The 18,127-nt window shown below is 31.2% G+C and overlaps 2 protein-coding genes across 4 annotated transcripts in view; both read left to right on the top strand.

Annotated features, from left to right (window-relative positions):
• LOC139518117 (importin-5-like) overlaps nt 1–11,291 on the top strand; it is a 43,082-nt gene extending 31,791 nt beyond the window's left edge. For 2 of the 3 annotated variants that reach the window (XM_071309785.1, XM_071309789.1), the window contains 6 exons: nt 281–403; nt 1,798–1,872; nt 3,201–3,345; nt 5,248–5,476; nt 5,963–6,104; nt 7,928–11,291. In XM_071309785.1, the coding sequence (XP_071165886.1) occupies nt 281–403; nt 1,798–1,872; nt 3,201–3,345; nt 5,248–5,476; nt 5,963–6,104; nt 7,928–8,011 (798 nt within the window). In that variant the 3' untranslated portion in view covers nt 8,012–11,291. The remainder of the gene's footprint in view (nt 1–280; nt 404–1,797; nt 1,873–3,200; nt 3,346–5,247; nt 5,477–5,962; nt 6,105–7,927) is intronic. The other variant, XM_071309788.1, reaches the window with a different exon arrangement.
• Nucleotides 11,292–15,285: 3,994 nt separating this feature from the next.
• Nucleotides 15,286–18,127, top strand: part of LOC139518116 (solute carrier family 23 member 1-like) — a 28,659-nt gene continuing 25,817 nt past the window's right edge. The window contains exon 1 of the mRNA XM_071309784.1: nt 15,286–15,473. Coding sequence (XP_071165885.1) covers nt 15,312–15,473 — 162 coding nt within the window. The 5' untranslated portion in view covers nt 15,286–15,311. The remainder of the gene's footprint in view (nt 15,474–18,127) is intronic.

Genomic DNA, 18,127 nt, shown 5'->3' with positions numbered 1-18,127 from the left:
ATGAGACCATTGTGTGTATACTACAGTATATTAAATTATGTTGAAAAGACAACAAGGTGACAAATCATAAGAATGCAAGATATTTAGTCTTATAAGAATTAGTAAAATTTCCTCTGTTTCATTAAGCTTAATGGGTTCTCCGTTGTTATAGATATTATTTATATCTGAAGAAGAATTATTTTGTACTAGCACTTAGTTGTATTTTACTTTTGATGCAGAGATATGTTAACCTTTGAATTCTTTAAATGTAGAATTGTTTATCTGTACTTTATTTTTCCAGGATGATGCAGACACCTACATACTGAGTAAAGTATCAGACATATTACATTCTATATTTGGTACTCATCATGAAGAATTCCTGCCCCTGTTTGAACAACTGCTACCATTCTTTGTTAAGTTAATTGTAAGTGTCTATTAGAAATGTTAGATTTCAATCATTGTTAATTTCTGGTAATATGACATGATGAAATTGAGAATGGAAATGGGAAGTGTGTCAAAAGAGACAACAACCCAACAATAGATTGATAACAACTGAAGGGTCTTCAACACAGCCAGAAAATCCCACACCTACAGGCGTGTTTCAGCTATCCCCTAAACAGCTTCTTACCTGCTAGATCCAGACCTCAATTAAACTGATTAAAAGATTATGTTGTCATCATATGCAAATCAAGCACAAACCCTCCTGTTATGGGTTTAGTATCATACCCATCTTTAGTATATTACCATCATAAAATATATCGTCCTGAACATGCATGAAATATTTGCCACTGGCTGTAAGCAACCAACAATCAATCAATCATAAAATATATGAAAACATATTAAACCTATATCAAGCCAACAAATGTATTTAGAATAGACATTTTTTTTTTCTGGTTCAAAGACCCTATATATGAGTAAATCAATATTAGTACCAAAATATCCCATTTTCAATGACCTGACAACAATATAGTAACTATACCCCTTCTTAATAAGTCTGTTTAAAGGTTTAGTTAGCTTTTGGGGTGAATGCTGACATTTTTGTGCTTTGTGAAAAATATTACCATAAAAGATTGGATGTGAAATACCTGAACATATAAGATGTCTGCAAATTGATTTATATTTATGAATGATGTTCTTTTACCAATGATAAAAATTAGTAAATGTTTTGACTGGTATGTGATATAGATAACCCTGGTGTAATATTTTTCAGTAATACACAGATTTCTTTTGTTAAAATCGAATACATACTTCAGATGAAGCACATTTGGTTTAGTCTTTTTATGCCCCTGCTGCTAGGTGAAGGGGCATTAGTGTTACCCTTGACTGTAAGTCCCATTTTTAATTCAACACACAAGTTTTCCTCTTGCAAACTTTATGAACCTTATACACAATGCTAAGAACCAGAACATACAGAATTTGGGCAGTGGGTCATTTACCTTTCTAGAGTTATTCCCCCTTTTTAAGTAGGACAATTGCACACTGTGTAACAAATTTATCCTGATTTTGTTTTTTGGTTCACAGCACCAATAATTCTTCCATTTGTTAGTTTTATTACAGAAAACATTCACAAGAAAAAAGAATTGATTAAAAAAATTCTTCTGTATTTTATATTGTAAATGGAAAAGGGAGATAATTTGAATTGACTTTAGGAAAATTTGTTCTGAAATTTATAAGGACTATATAAGCCAATCCAATTGCTATAAATGAATCTTAAGAAAGATAATTATTGTATTTCAGTGTCTTGGACAGATCAGCTTTTGTAAGATAAACAAAAGGGGCTGTGTTAATTAAATGATGAGATATTTATTTTTATTTTAGGGCCCAGATCAAGTGTGGTCAGATAAACAGTGGGGACTGTGTATATGGGATGATGTTATAGAACATTGTGGACCAGTAAGTTATATTTGTTTTAAGATCAATTTAATGTTTTATTTCTGTAAAAGATGCCACTTTCAAAAAAAATATATATTAAGTAATACAGGCTTCTTTTTCATTCCATGAAATAGCATCTAGTCCAAGTAGATACTGAAAATACAGACCATTTTTATGGTTGAATATTTTTTGTGCAAGCCTGAAGCACTGTCTTGGAGGTCTCTTTGTAGCTTGCTTGCCTTTATAGAGGAAGGTTATAAAAAAGAAATTGTGGTATGGTTGTCAAGTCAGTTTATTACAAAGTAGATTCAAATTAATATGGTATCAATATGTTTTTGTGCTGAGTATGCATTTTATTCACCAGCGGACATTAAACTGCCATCATTTATCAGCATTTTATAGATAGAAGATGTGGTATGAGTGCCAGAGAGACCACCAATTTGTAAATAAAACCATTATAGGTGAAAGTACAGAGCCTTGGCTCACACAGAACAGCAATCTATAAAGGGTCTAAAATGACTAGTGACAGAAAAACCAACAGCCTAAACTACATAAAAAAACGAATAACTCTTATGAACCACATCTACAGATGAACCCCTGATCACCAGGTTCCTAAAGTTCCTTGCTTTGTTGACTAGTCAGAGATATTGTTTGCCTTAAATTACTGGAGAATAAAGGCATTTTCCCCTGGAAAAAAATCCCAATTTGAAAAAAAAATGGCTTGAAATTATTCTCAAAAAGACCACTTTTTCCCCAAACACTGCAGTCTCAGTAGTAATTGTGCATGAATACACACTGAAAAACACTCATTTAAACATTTTTCATGCCTAAAATGACCATATGTGCAGATTTGAGGGTCTATATATGTATCGTTACTGACAATAAGGGGTCTGATTTCAAATGAAGAGTTTACCTCTTGAAAGGGGGTCTGCACTAGTCTAAGGGTTTGATATATTCTATCTTGATAAGATATACTCATTATAAATATAAATACAAGAAGCAATGTTTTTTTTATATTCTAACCATTTTTTGATATCTTTACTTTTTCAATTTCACTCAGGCCAAATAAAAAAGTATGTGTGGTTCCAATTACATCTGAAAAAAAGTTAGGTTAGGTAGGTAGGGATTTTTTTTTATTTTATGTTTTTTTTTACATTTGAGTCTATGAGAGCAACATTCTGACTTTAATAGTGCTTAGTGAAAAAATGACAATAAAATCTTTAGGGTAGGCTATTTTTAAGCCAAAAAGTAGGGACGGTAGGGTTACTGCAACCACACATATATTTTTATTTGGCCTCATCTTTAAATCTAGTAAAACTTGATTATATTAATTCCTTATGTTTTGCCAGCACTCTGTAAAATACACCCAGTACTTCCTTGCCCAGATGATGAGTTTTCTAAGTGACAAACAGCCAGAACTGAGACAGGCTTCAGCTTATGGTATTGGTGTAATGGCCAAGTTTGGAGGAGAAGTGTATGCTGCAACATGTGCAGGTAAAATACAGGGATTCATTATGGCACTATAACATTTCTAGTGTTTAAAAGTTATACAAGCTGGCAATATTTTTTCGATGTACCTGATTGAAATTAGGGTTTTAGCCTTTCACAATTTCACTTGCCAAAAACTGTTTTTGGTTGAGCCATGCTGGATCTATGCGATCAATCTGTTTTTTTTTTTGAGGTTTCTAAGTTGTAAGTTGAAGTCCTGTCATGAAATTAATTTTGTGTTTCTATGACTTGCAGGAACTTAATGCACCATTCTAATCATCAACTGTCAGGAAGTTTGACTTTTGTTTGTCCTTAAATGAAAAAAAGATAGGTCAAACAACCCTTTTACATTAGGTATACAATTGTTAATCAAAATTTGTAATCTTTTACTATATATGAATTATTGTGAAAATGTAACATACATCAATCTGCTTAGTTGATAAGAATTTTGAAAGTATTTTATTAGCATCTTATGCTGGTGTGTCATTGAATAAAATTGTAATTTTTAAAAGTTATTTGGTCAAGATGTGTATTGATATATCAAAGTTGATTCTCACACTTTTTTTTCATTCATTTACTAGAATTCGTTCTTAAGCAAGTAAGAGTGGGTATGTTTGTCAACTGTCATGATTTTCAAACAATTACACTCATAGGTGTAAGTATTAATTGGAATCAACTTCAGTCTGAAGTCACCACAATTGTAAATTGAAAAATTAACTGAACTCTTGAATATGACTGCTGTTTTAAGAAACTTGTGACTTGTGTGGTGAAATAATCACTTCGTCACCATTTTTCCCCAACCAATCTCCAAAGGAAATAATTAAATATACTAGAAAACTTGGCCAATGGAGAACTCAAACACAAATTATTTTACAAAAATAAAATGAGTAAATGAATTTAAATGGAAACATCAACCTACCTACCCAAATTAATGATGTAACCTTAACCTTATATGCAGGGGTCAAAATTAACTTTTTAGATTAGTAGCCAGCTGGGCTACTAGACTTGAAAATCTATTAGCCCAGACAAAAAGTTAATAGCCCACTATCACCGGTGAAGCCCACCTAGGGGGGTTTGGGTGCATGCCCCCCCAAGAAAATTTTGAATTCTAAGACTCAAAATCCTGCATTCTGAGCATACCTGGAGATGATTTGGATGCATGGGAAAATGTAATTTTGTTCTTGTTTTTGTAGTTGACTTCAATCAAATTTGATAAAAAAAAAATCATTTACAAATGTAAATCTTCATGCCAAGTGTACAAATATCTTGTTAAGACAAGTAAAGAATTCAATGTCAGTATGATTTTATTAACTTGAATTAGCTACATCAAACATTACAACAGAACAGACATAATTTTTAATCTCTTGAAAATTTGAATAGCCCTTTTCTTAGAATCATATTCCTTTTGATAATCCTTGTCCAATTTTCTTTTCGCGACTTCGGGTTCTTTAACCCCAGGAATATGTTTCCACATTTTTGTTTACTTCAAATATGGATCCGGATATGTAAACTGTAAACGCAAACCGATATCGGCACGATTTCCGAATTTGAACAACTGGTTCCCGATAAAATTTTGATGACGTATCTACGGTTCAGTTTGTGATCAAGGGGTACCAGTGAGAGTGTCGACTTTGATTTGTCAACGAGTAGATTTTACTCGTCACTAGAGTACTTTTTTTTCATTCGCCACCTGGGCTACCACAACTGAATAAAAAGATCGCCCAGGTCAATTTCTGGTCGCCATTGGCGACTGGGCGACCGTTAATTTTTTCCCCTGATATGTATAATTGTTTTAATGATGTAACCTTATATGTATAATTGTTTTAATGATGTAACCTTAACCTTATATGTATAATTGTTTTTGCCTCATAAACCTGAGTCAAGTTACATAGGTAATTGTATTTGTAGAGGCCTTGCCACTGTTGGTAAAGATGATTCAGGACCCTGAATCACGGTCCCCTGAGAATGCCAACCCAACAGAAAATGCTATCTCGGCCATAGCTAAGATTTGTCAACATAACAATAGTCAGATTAATGTTAATGATGTTTTACCCATGTGGCTCTCCTGGTTACCTGTCTGGGAAGATGAAGATGAAGCAGAACCAGTATACAACTATCTCTGTGACCTTATTGAAATGTAAGTTGAATAGTTATAAAGTATAGAATAGAAATGATCAAATATAAGATTTATAATATTGGATAGAAATGATCAAATTTAAGATTGGATAGAAATGTTAGATTCATAATACAGAATATAAATATTGGATGCTATTTTATGATAGGTCAGACATTTTCTTTTTATGTGGTTTGAAATCTCTGTATAATCTGATAAATATATTAAGGTGCCATTCATCAGAGTCTGTTGTAAGTTACAGTACACATTTCTGGTAAAATAGGAAACATCAATTGAAAGAGATCAGCTAAGAATTGGGCTCTTTATAGCTTGTTGTTGGGTGTGAGCCAAGGCTCTGTGTTGAAGGCTGTTCCTTGACCTATAATGGTTTACTTTATAAATTGTTATTTAGATGCAGAGTTGTCTCATTGGCACTCCTACCACATCTTCCTATACCTATATAGAAAAACTTTTTAAACTTCATGAATTACTGTTATATGATAATTTTAGTAATCATCCATTGATACTGGGAGAGAACCACGTAAACCTGCCACAGATTGTATGTATTGTGGCTGAAGCATTTACAAAGGAGGCAGTGTCATCAGAGTCAAATGTTTACACAAGAATGCTTAATATAGTCAGACAAGTAGAGGTGAGTCAAATGTTTACACAAGAATGCTTAATATAGTCAGACAAGTAGAGGTGAGTACAATGTTTACACAAGAATGCTTAATATAGTCAGACAAGTAGAGGTGAGTCCAATGTTTACACAAGAATGCTTAATATAGTCAGGCAAGTAGAGGTGAGTCAAACGTTTACACAAGAATGCTTAATATAGTCAGACAAGTAGAGGTGAGTCAAACGTTTACACAAGAATGCTCAATATAGTTAGACAAGTAGAGGTGAGTCAAATGTTTACACAATAATGCTCAATATAGTCAGACAAGTAGAGGTGAGTCCAATGTTTACACAAGAATGCTCAATATAGTTAGACAAGTAGAGGTGAGTCAAATGTTTACACAATAATGCTTAATATAGTCAGACAAGTAGAGGTGAGTCCAATGTTTACACAAGAATGCTTAATATAGTCAGACAAGTAGAGGTGAGTCAAACGTTTACACAAGAATGCTCAATATAGTCAGACAAGTAGAGGTGAGTACAATGTTTACACAAGGATGCTTAATATAGTCAGACAAGTAGAGGTGAGTACAATGTTTACACAAGAATGCTCAATATAGTCAGACAAGTAGAGATGAGTCCAATGTTTACACAAAAATGCTTAATATAGTCAGACAAGTAGAGGTGAGTACAATGTTTACACAAGAATGCTTAATATAGTCAGACAAGTAGAGGTGAGTCCAATGTTTACACAAGAATGCTTAATATAGTCAGACAAGTAGAGATGAGTCCAATGTTTACACAAGAATGCTTAATATAGTCAGACAAGTAGAGGTGAGTCCAATGTTTACACAAGGATGCTTAATATAGTCAGACAAGTAGAGATGAGTCAAATGTTTACACAAGAATGCTTAATATAGTCAGACAAGTAGAGGTGAGTCCAATGTTTACACAAGAATGCTTAATATAGTCAGACAAGTAGAGGTGAGTCCAATGTTTACACAAGAATGCTTAATATAGTCAGACAAGTAGAGGTGAGTCCAATGTTTACACAAGGATGCTTAATATAGTCAGACAAGTAGAGATGAGTCAAATGTTTACACAAGAATGCTTAATATAGTCAGACAAGTAGAGGTGAGTCCAATGTTTACACAAGAATGCTTAATATAGTCAGACAAGTAGAGATGAGTCCAATGTTTACACAAGGATGCTTAATATAGTCTGACAAGTAGAGGTGAGTCCAATGTTTACACAAGAATGCTTAATATAGTCAGACAAGTAGAGGTGAGTCCAATGTTTACACAAGGATGCTTAATATAGTCAGACAAGTAGAGGTGAGTACAATGTTTACACAAGAATGCTTAATATAGTCAGACAAGTAGAGATGAGTCCAATGTTTACACAAGAATGCTTAATATAGTCAGACAAGTAGAGGTGAGTCCAATGTTATTACACAAGAATGCTCAATATAGTCAGACAAGTAGAGGTGAGTCCAATGTTTACACAAGAATGTTTAATATAGTCAGACAAGTAGAGGTGAGTTTTGTTAACCGATAAATACAAATAGCCGAAAAAATATATACTGCTAATTCAGAATTTAATGTGTGCATTTATTATTTCCAATTATGAAGAATGAACAAAAATTAAAGATTAATTATTGTGATTTAAATAAACGCTGTTTACAGATATATACATAAGATATCACAATGCTAGTTCTAATCATTACAATACTCAACCTGTCGCACTATTCGCTTAAATAAAAACCTCCCAATAAATTGAATTAACAATACTACAACAAATATTTGTGTTACAGTAAAATAATTGTTCTTTCATTAATGGCACAACATTATTTTGCAGCAAAATCCAGCAGTATTCCAGGCCTGTATCCCCCTTTTGTCTGCAGAACAGCAACAAACATTACATCAAGCTCTCAGTAGCTAATACTACCAACAGTCCAGATATAACATTATAGAACAACAGTCACCAACAGTCCAGATATAACATTATAGAACAACAGTCGTGGACATAATACCACCATAAAACAACATAATCATAAAACACAGTCAAGGAGATACCTTACAATTGAGGCTTAATATTTTGTTTTAGATTTCACAATTATCCATGACAACACAAAATTTGTGTTTATTGGTACATTTGATTTTTTAGATTCTGAGAATGAAAACCTTTGTAATACATAGAAGAATGTTTGAATAAGTCTCAACAGTCTAGAATTTGATAAATTTTCATTTTTTTGATGATATTTGATGTCAGATTTATTTTTGATAAGCAGTTCCGTTTTCTGTTTGATAGAAAAAAATGATAATATGTAAATTAAAAGATCTGTTATCAGTTTTAATTATGTACATACTATAAATGTTTTATAATGTAGATATTTATCCTAATGGCATATATCGGAAATTGTATTCACTTTTATTTAACTACCTTTTTAAAGTCATATTGTATTATTAAGAGAATATTATTAAAAAAAATACAGATGATGGGTTACACCAATACGTACAAGTTATAACATGTTTAGTAACCTACAATTTTCTTTAAAGTGAAATACTATGGCTATGTTCATATATATTTCAGATGAATGAAAATATTTATAACTATGAATGCTTTCTTGGTTTTTCACTGAAAAGCTTTTGTTTCAAATAATCATTTAAGTTGTTTATGCTTTATAAGAAAATTATAACAACCTAATGTACCGTTACTGTGGTAATGATGTCGTATAACTTGTGAAAAGGAAATCAAAATTGTCATGTTTTATTTAAGTATATATATTTAACATAAGTTCAGCAAATGATGGAAATATTATGGCCAATCTGATGGTCAGTCATACATTCTCCTTTTTGAGCAGATTATAGCATATATGTTTTGCTAAAGCTTAATCAGTATTTTGTGCATTTAGATCATTTGATTTTATGACTTTTCCTTATTGTTTTTGTTTGGTAGTGATGGTAACGGTTTATTGAAGGGTAAATAACAAGGTAGAAAACTTTCTATGCTTTTCAGACAAATGTAATAATATTTATTCTGACCAAACATGCTAAATTCTATATGTTTGTCAGAATTTATAAGGAAAGCAAGTATTAGCAGTATTTTACTTTTCATTTCGAAAATACAAAGATAAACATAGCTTCAATACTACAATACAAATAAAATCTTGAGAATTTACATTTGTTGATATATACTGATATTCCAGAGTTGGGAATTTTGTCTGCATAAGATATGAGTACTTATTTCATGGTAGCAAAGTTACTTTTAATGTCTTCAGAACTTAAATTAGAAACCAAAATTAGTCATTTAATCTCCTCTTCAATGATTTTTGTAAAGCCTACATGGTAGATAGTTGTATGGTAAGAACTTTGTCTTTGTTGTCAGCTTGTAAATCAGGGTTTTTCATGGCTTACTTCCCTTGAATCTTTCTTGTTGTCAGTCTGTAGATCATGGTTTTTCATGGCTAACTTTCCTTTGATCTTAAATGTTAACCTTTAGATCATGGTTTTGAATTGCTTACTGTAGAATTTGTAACACCTATCTGTCTTTGTTTATTCCAGTTATTTTTCATGCATGCTTAGTGTGTAGACAGAATATAATTTTGATTTAAGCTCTTGGATGTGCAAGGTCCAATTAGCAGAAAAATAACAAAACCAATATGTTTAATAATGTAAATAGCTTATAATGGGTTGTTGTTGTTTACTTTGAATTTCTAACAACAGTGAATTAGCTACATCAGAAATATTTGTGTGTAAGTTAACATTGATTGATGTTTGCTTTAGGCAGGGTAACATCTTTTGATGTTTGCTATAGGCAGGGTAACAATACTTGATTTTTGCTTTAGGCAGGATAAGATGGCACTACTCATATTTAAATGGTCTTCAATAATGATGTGGCAATAATTGAATTTTATTGAATAATCTGACAAAGTTGTTTAGAAAGCAAAACTTGTCTCCTTAACTTGACTTCAATCTTTGTGAAATAACTTAACCATTTTGTAAAAACTTATTCATGTTGTAAGTTCCAATGATTTTTGGTCGTCATTCCCTATCTATAGTGTGTCTGTACATTGTAATAAATGTAACATACTAAGTATGTATTACATGTAGATGTGCCATTGTCAATATAGAGAATGGTCATTTATTAGATCTGAGTTCTATAGACTCAGATAATTGTACTTCTTATGTTGAAGTCAATAATTGGTTTTAATTTTAGACAAAAGTCTTAAGCCAATGTTATAATTTACCTGCTGAGGAACTTGTTCTCAACAGTGATTATATCGTATGTGGTTATATTTACTCCTATTTATGGAAAACCACCACAGTAATTCCTACCTCATTTTGTGTTGTTTGTTTGTAGGATTGAGCATAATACACATATTTTTGTGAGTATAAAGGATTTATGATTCCTTTTTAATAAGACTAGTAGTCAGATTAAATTTTTGATCCACAGAAAAATGGATATAGAGATTATAAGAGGTGCTATTGCTAAACCAAATTGAATAAACTTAAATGATTTTTGAAGAATTGGGTTTTATGCATATATTTGTAATGATAATTTTCTGTCTACTTTTGAATACTATGCTACCTAAAATAGTTTTAGCATGGAGTCATAAGTATTTTTGAATTCATAAAAAAAGCAAAGGTTTTTTGTTGTGAACAATAAATATTTTTGGATAATAGTTTTGTAAACCTTTATCCTGTGTGTTATTATGTTGTAAAACATTTACTTATTGTTACAGTTTTATGAAACATTTTATACAATAATGTGCAATGATAAACAACTAGTGAAACCATTAGTTGAATTGGTTGTTGATTAATCAAAACCTAGACAAGGAGGTTATAACCTCTGTCCAAAGATTGACATATTTTAGTCAGAATATTTGTTTAATCTTTTTGTAGCATGTAAATGCATTTAATGCACTTGTTATGTTTTAACATTTATTGTTAAATGAAATGTTTGGTTATTATAAATAACCTGTACACATTATGTACAATTGACGTTTAAGTCAACTTATATGTCGATGAGGGCATGAATTGTTAAAGTATTACTGATGGTTAATTAGACAAGTTAACCTATCAGAACACTATTTGTAACCATTTAATGTATGCACAAATTAAGTTGTTACATTAATGAAGTTAAATTTCTTCACTTGTTACATTAGATTATTACAGTGTCTTTCACACCATTTCTGATGATAATAAACATACTGACCATACATGTCTTGTTGTAGTCTTTCACGCCAGCCATTCTGATGATAATAAACATACTGACCATACATGTCTTGTTGTAGTCGTTTTTACCTTTCACGCCAGCCATTCTGATGAAAAGTAACTAACCATTAGCCTCTCTTACTTAGGATATTTTATTGGTATTCATACTTGTCGAATTAGTGTATATTTATTTCATAACCCTGTGCAAAAATATTTCCTGGTTTTCCAGTTTAAAGATAGCACTCTGTCTGTCTGTCTATGAATAAAAGGAGATTTGGGATGTATATCAATAAGAAAACAAACCCAACAACAACAATCAAAAGACATTTAAAGTGGCACATACAGCCTTTAACAATATGTACCAAGCTTTTTAAGGTGTCAATGTGAATGAATTTAACAGAAACAATCAAAAGGTCTGTCATTAAGACTAACTTATAATGAAATTTTAGTTCACAAAAGTGAGAGGCAAAAGATTCCTATGTGACATTCAAACTAGGTAGTCAAAAAAATAACTCACAATACAATGGGAAAAAACTTTAAGTCCAAATGAGAAACAATAGTATTTAAAATCAACATAGAAAACGGAAGACTGAGCAAAATAAACCAGGGAAACGCATTAAATACAAGAAAATGACGACACAACATTAAAATGTAACACACACAGAAACAAACTAAGCATAAGACGAAATCCGATGCAAATAACAAATATAACATCAAAACTAAATACATGAATTTGGGATAGAAAAGTACCATTACACCTCTTATAATAATGTGAATTCACACTCAAATATAAGAGGAAACAAACGACACAAAAGAAACACAACGTTAAAATGTAACACACATAGAAACGAACTATAATATAACAATGACCTGACTTGGTACAGGACATTTTTGAAAGAAAAAAAATAGTGGGTTGAACCTGGTTTTGTGGCATGCTAAACCTCCCTCTTTTATGGCCACGTGAAGTATAACATTAAAATGACAACACAACATTACAGGACTACAATACAAATAAATAGGATAACACAATTGACAAAGAAACACGCGAATAATAGCTAACAAAGGCAACAGGTTTAAAATTTAATTCGCCAGTAGTGCATTTTGTCCACACAAGACTTACTGGTGACGCCCAGATACAAAAGTTTGAAAGACGAAACAAGTACAAAGTTGAACAGCATCGAGGACCAAAAGTTCAAAAAAGTTGTGCCAAAAACGGCCAGGGTTTTCTGTTAGGTACCAGAACATCCCTATTATTTAGAATAATTTATACTTTTGCAAACAGTAAATTTTATAAAATGACTATAGAAAAGATTTACATGATTAAACTGAAGTATTAACTAATTACAAGAAACAACCGAAATACTTTACACAACCCGACAAAATGCAACACAAAAAATAGACACATCTGAATAAGTCAAAACCTCAACGCCAAGTGACGTCATATTTGAAATTGTAACAAATGACAAAAAAATGAACAAAACAGAACATCAAAAATGAAAAATTACATCACATTTGAATGAATAAAACTATCTGTCAAAAATAAGAGACAATTAGGATTGATTTAATATTATATTTGTACTAAATACTGATATTACATTTAATATTTCAGTCTTTTGTTTGTGCTTAAAGTGTTTAAGTTTGCATGTGCTACTCTTATATAAATACTATGTGCTACTGTATATGTGCTGATATTAGACATTTGTTTTAATCTATCTTGCTTAGCTTTTATTCTGCATGTGCTATCTATGTATTAATATATATATGTGTGATGTCTGTATGTTTGTGTTGTATGTGTATCTGATGTTATTACATGTATGTTTTGTTTATTAATATCAGTCGGTTAAAGAGCTCTTAAGAGCTCATGTTCTTTGTTATTATGTATTTATATGCAACCCGACTTTAAATAAAGATTACTTTACTTTACTTTACTTTAATAACAATGAAAATTGCAATACTGAGGTAGCAATTAGACATCTACCTATATTCTATGTCCGGTTAATTCAGAATCAAACTGCAACCTTATATGTCTGTCCCTTATTTTAAAATTATCAAATACTTTACATTGGATTGAAACTCAACATAGAAATACAAGCACATTTAATGAGAGGAAGATCCCTTTTGATATTGAGTTCAGCATTTCAGTGGTCAAGGTCATAGTAACTATAGAGATATTCTGAAATTTGTACAAAAAGTGGTGAATGATAGTGAAACATGGAAATGAAGGATTATGCTAGCTTCTTTTCTATCGTCATAAAAAGTTCATATGTGAAGTCGGTCTATAATGAACAAAGAGATTAAGTCTAGAGAAGCACATTTGGTTACCGATTGTTTTTGAAAGACACGTACCCAAGCTTTACAAATCACAATTAAGATATCTAGATTTTTGAAAACCTCAATTTCGGATAACTTTTTCATTGAATCATAGTATTTCTTGAGCTCTCGGAACACACATCAATATAACGTTGTTTATAATGACGCTTGCGTATTTTAGGTATCCAATAAAATGAAGGAAGATCCATTTTTTCATCTAAAGTTCAAATTCAAATTTAACATATATCTGACCTAAGATTAATCAGGATGATTTCCTCTTTGATAGGAGATATGGTGGAATATGTTAATTTGAATATCATATCTTTATCGAGTAGTTACTGTAGTGATATTTACACACACTACCGATGTCGTTTCCCGCTTTATCATCGGGAATAACAACATATTTGTCAAGATGTAGGACATGTGATCGACAGCATTTGAGCCTTAAAGATCAATGTAATTTGTGTATTCAGAGAACCATTTAGTTATCCTGCAACACGCGCAGTTGTTAATATTGAAAAAATTCACAATTTGTTTAGCATGGGTATACATCATAGGTCATTTGATCTTTAAAGAAGGAATGTATATTCGGAAACTAATTGATGACGAAGGATATTGCCGAGGTTGATGACACCGATACCTTTGTTGGCAAATGAAAGTTTAAGCAATTATGTTTTCTCTGTTTCAATTAATACCAATGCGAACCGGTCTGTACCTGGCAATATCCGAGTTGTTATACGTGAATACTTAAAGATATACGAAGATGTGTTATGAGTACTAATGAGACAACTCTCCGTTCAAGTCACAATTTGTAAAAGTAAACCATGTTGTGCGGTCTTCAACACGTAGCCTTTGCTCACATCGAACAACAAGCTATTAAGAGCCCCCAAAATGACTAGTGGAAATCATTCAAACAGGAAAACCAACGGTCTAATCTATATAAAAAACCGACTTATGAACCAAATCACTTTGGTGTTCAAGTTGATATTTGTTTTCGTCTTAAGAGTTGATGTGTTTCCTTTGATTTTGGTTTGCAACCCGGATTTGTTTTCTCTCAATCGATTCCTGACTTTTCAACACCGCTACATGTATACTACTGTTGTCTTTATTTAGCTTAATACTCATGAAGGTATATTACAGTACGTTTTAACTTTGTTCACTCTGGATTAACTGTGCATGAAGTTGTATGTATAATGCCCTTAATACTTTAATAACAGTACTATGTATTTTATTGTTTATATATATATATGTATTTGTCGGTTATTAAAGCCAACCTTTTTTATATAACTTTCAACAAGTCCCTATTGAATATATATAATCAGTTGTTGGCTTTAAGATAAGATATTTGGAATTGTATGTAGCTGGTGCGTTTTGCAATTGTTATCTTATAATTCGTTTCTGTTTGTGTTGCATTGTCGTTTGGTTTTTTCTTGCACTTTAGTGTTTCAGTTGTTTCGTTGTTAAATTTGATGTGTTTCCCTCAGTTTTAGTTTGTAACCCGGATTTGTTTTCACTCAATCGATTTATGACTTTTGAACAGCAGTATACTACTGTTGTCTTTATTTAAGGAATGTCGATAAAATGTATATTCTCGTTTATTTATTTCTTTTCTCTCGAAACAATTCTTGTTTATCTTCTTGAAAAGAAAATGAAAATTACGACTTATTTTTTCTTACTTGTCAGGAGTTTTCAGTTTTTAATGCTCCAATGGACACATGCAATTACTTGATAGCTGCTTATTTTCTAATAATAGAAACAGCGATCGTCTACATCAACGAATACAATTAGATCTTTTTACCGAGTTTGTAACGAGACACGTTGTTCGTATAGTGTATTCAACTTCATTTGAACCGCTGTCGGACAAAACAGATAACAAGGTAACTTTTATTTAATTTTACTTGTCAAAATAAACGACGTCGAAAGGAAAAATGTATAATGTTTAAATATTAGTTTTGATGCTAGATTTTATTTTATCCCATGATCGAAATCATAAACATGACTTATGTTTTTAAGTATATTTACCTTTCAAACGTGATATCTTAAAACTTGAACACGAATGTTAACATTTGTGTAAGATCAAGAAGATGCTTCATGCACGTCTTATCGCTTACTTAACGATATCATGATATAAAGTTCTTAAAGGATCATGGTATTTACCGTTTAATTTGACAAAAAGTTGTCTTTTGATTGCATCTATATGCTTTTTGTAACAATAGGACGTATGTTGTTGCTTCTTTATACATGTTATATATTTCAATAGATATTCACCAATCGTTGTAAGAGTTTTTCTTACACAAATTTAAAATAGAATAATAAATTGTAAACGTAAATTTTCACTTTAAAATGTGTGTATGAGAAAAATAAATATCAATGTCATTCTTACGTGTATATATATGGCTTAATTTAGTGAAATGACCTTTATCTTAATTGTCATAAGATACATCCCCGATGACACTAAATTAAATTAAATCAAATTTAAATCCGAGGTTATAGTGTAACATTAAACTATGAATTGTGCTATGTTTGTCAAGGATATAACTCTAAGCCTCCCTTGGCAGTTAGCAGATTATAATTTCAAATAAGTTCTCCAAAGTGTTGCTTAGAGGGCTGTTATAAACATATGATAGCTGTTTTTGATTATTATCGTATGTTTTGTTTATAACAGTTCGTTGTCACTCATTTCAATTTAAGGTAAAAATCTTCAACTTAACAATTTGAATGGAAGAAAAGCAACATAGCAGGACGAAAGACAAATATCAATGATTAAGAAATATAAATGTTTTGGTGATCAAATATATAAAACAAGCAATTCAACAAATGGATTGTTTGCAAAGGTCAAAAAGTTGTGTAATATACTTGTGAAAGAGAATATTTCTGTAAATGTCGGTGTGTTATCCATTAAATATTCGGAGGTTTCAGTATTGAACGGTATAGGTAACATATCTGGTATATAACAAAAGTTAAATATTCGGAGGTTTCAGTATTCCACGGTATAGGTAACATATCTGGTATATAACAAAAGTTAAATATTCGGAGGTTTCAGTATTCAGCGGTATAGGTAACATATCTGGTATATAACAAAAGTTAAATATTCGGAGGTTTCAGTATTCAGCGGTATAGGTAACATATCTGGTATATAACAAAAGTTAAATATTCGGAGGTTTCAGTATTCCACGGTATAGGTAACATATCTGGTATATAACAAAAGTTAAATATTCGGAGATTTCAGTATTCAGCGGTATAGGTAACATATCTGGTATATAACAAAAGTTAAATATTCGGAGGTTTCAGTATTCAGCGGTATAGGTAACATATCTGGTATATAACAAAAGTTAAATATTCGGAGGTTTCAGTATTGAACGGTATAGGTAACATATCTGGTATATAACAAAAGTTAAATATTCGGAGATTTCAGTATTCAGCGGTATAGGTAACATATCTGGTATATAACAAAAGTTAAATATTCGGAGGTTTCAGTATTGAACGGTATAGGTAACATATCTGGTATATAACAAAAGTTAAATATTCGGAGATTTCAGTATTCAGCGGTATAGGTAACATATCTGGTATATAACAAAAGTTAAATATTCGGAGATTTCAGTATTCAACGGTATAGGTAACATATCTGGTATATAACAAAAGTTGAATATTCGGAGATTTCAGTATTCAACGGTATAAGTAACATATCTGGTATATAACAAAAGTTAAATATTCGGAGATTTCAGTATTCAACGGTATAGGTAACATATCTGGTATATAACAAAAGTTAAATATTCGGAGATTTCAGTATTCAACGGTATAGGTAACATATCTGGTATATAACAAAAGTTAAATATTCGGAGATTTCAGTATTCAACGGTATAGGTAACATATCTGGTATATAACAAAAGTTAAATATTCGGAGATTTCAGTATTCAACGGTATAGGTAACATATCTGGTATATAACAAAAGTTAAATATTCGTAGATTTCAGTATTCAACGGTATAGGTAACATATCTGGTATATAACAGCGGTATAGGTAACATATCTGGTATATAACAGCGGTATAGGTAACATATCTGGTATATAACAAAAGTTGATTAACTATACTATTTTGCATTTGCTTCATGGTTGGTGTTACTTAGTTTTTGTAGTTTCACATTTTAACATACACATATCCGAATTTTATTTTTATGTTAAAATTCTAATATTTAACTTCTGCTGCATTCTGTTTCTAAATAGCCCAAACACAAACGTCGTCGTATCAAACACTCCGATTGATCGAAAACGCAACAGAAGTGACAAAACTACTCCAACATCTGCAGACCGGACATCCAAAGTATCAAGAAAAGAGACAGGAATAGATCATGATTAAACCCATGTGAATAAACACTCTGACTACTTAATCTGATTTTAATGTTAAAAAACAAATATTTAAAAAAAAAAAAACAAACAAAAACAAACAAAAAACACAAATGTATCACTGTAAATATTATGTCCACTTTTTTAAACATATTTTTCGTATGTATATGTTATTTAAAAATAATTCGT

Source organism: Mytilus edulis, chromosome 3, assembly GCF_963676685.1.
Source record: "Mytilus edulis chromosome 3, xbMytEdul2.2, whole genome shotgun sequence".
In the NCBI taxonomy this organism is placed as follows: Eukaryota; Metazoa; Mollusca; class Bivalvia; order Mytilida; family Mytilidae; genus Mytilus; species Mytilus edulis.
The sequence above is the reverse complement of the archived record's forward strand: the minus strand, read 5'-3'. Positions and strand labels throughout refer to the sequence as shown.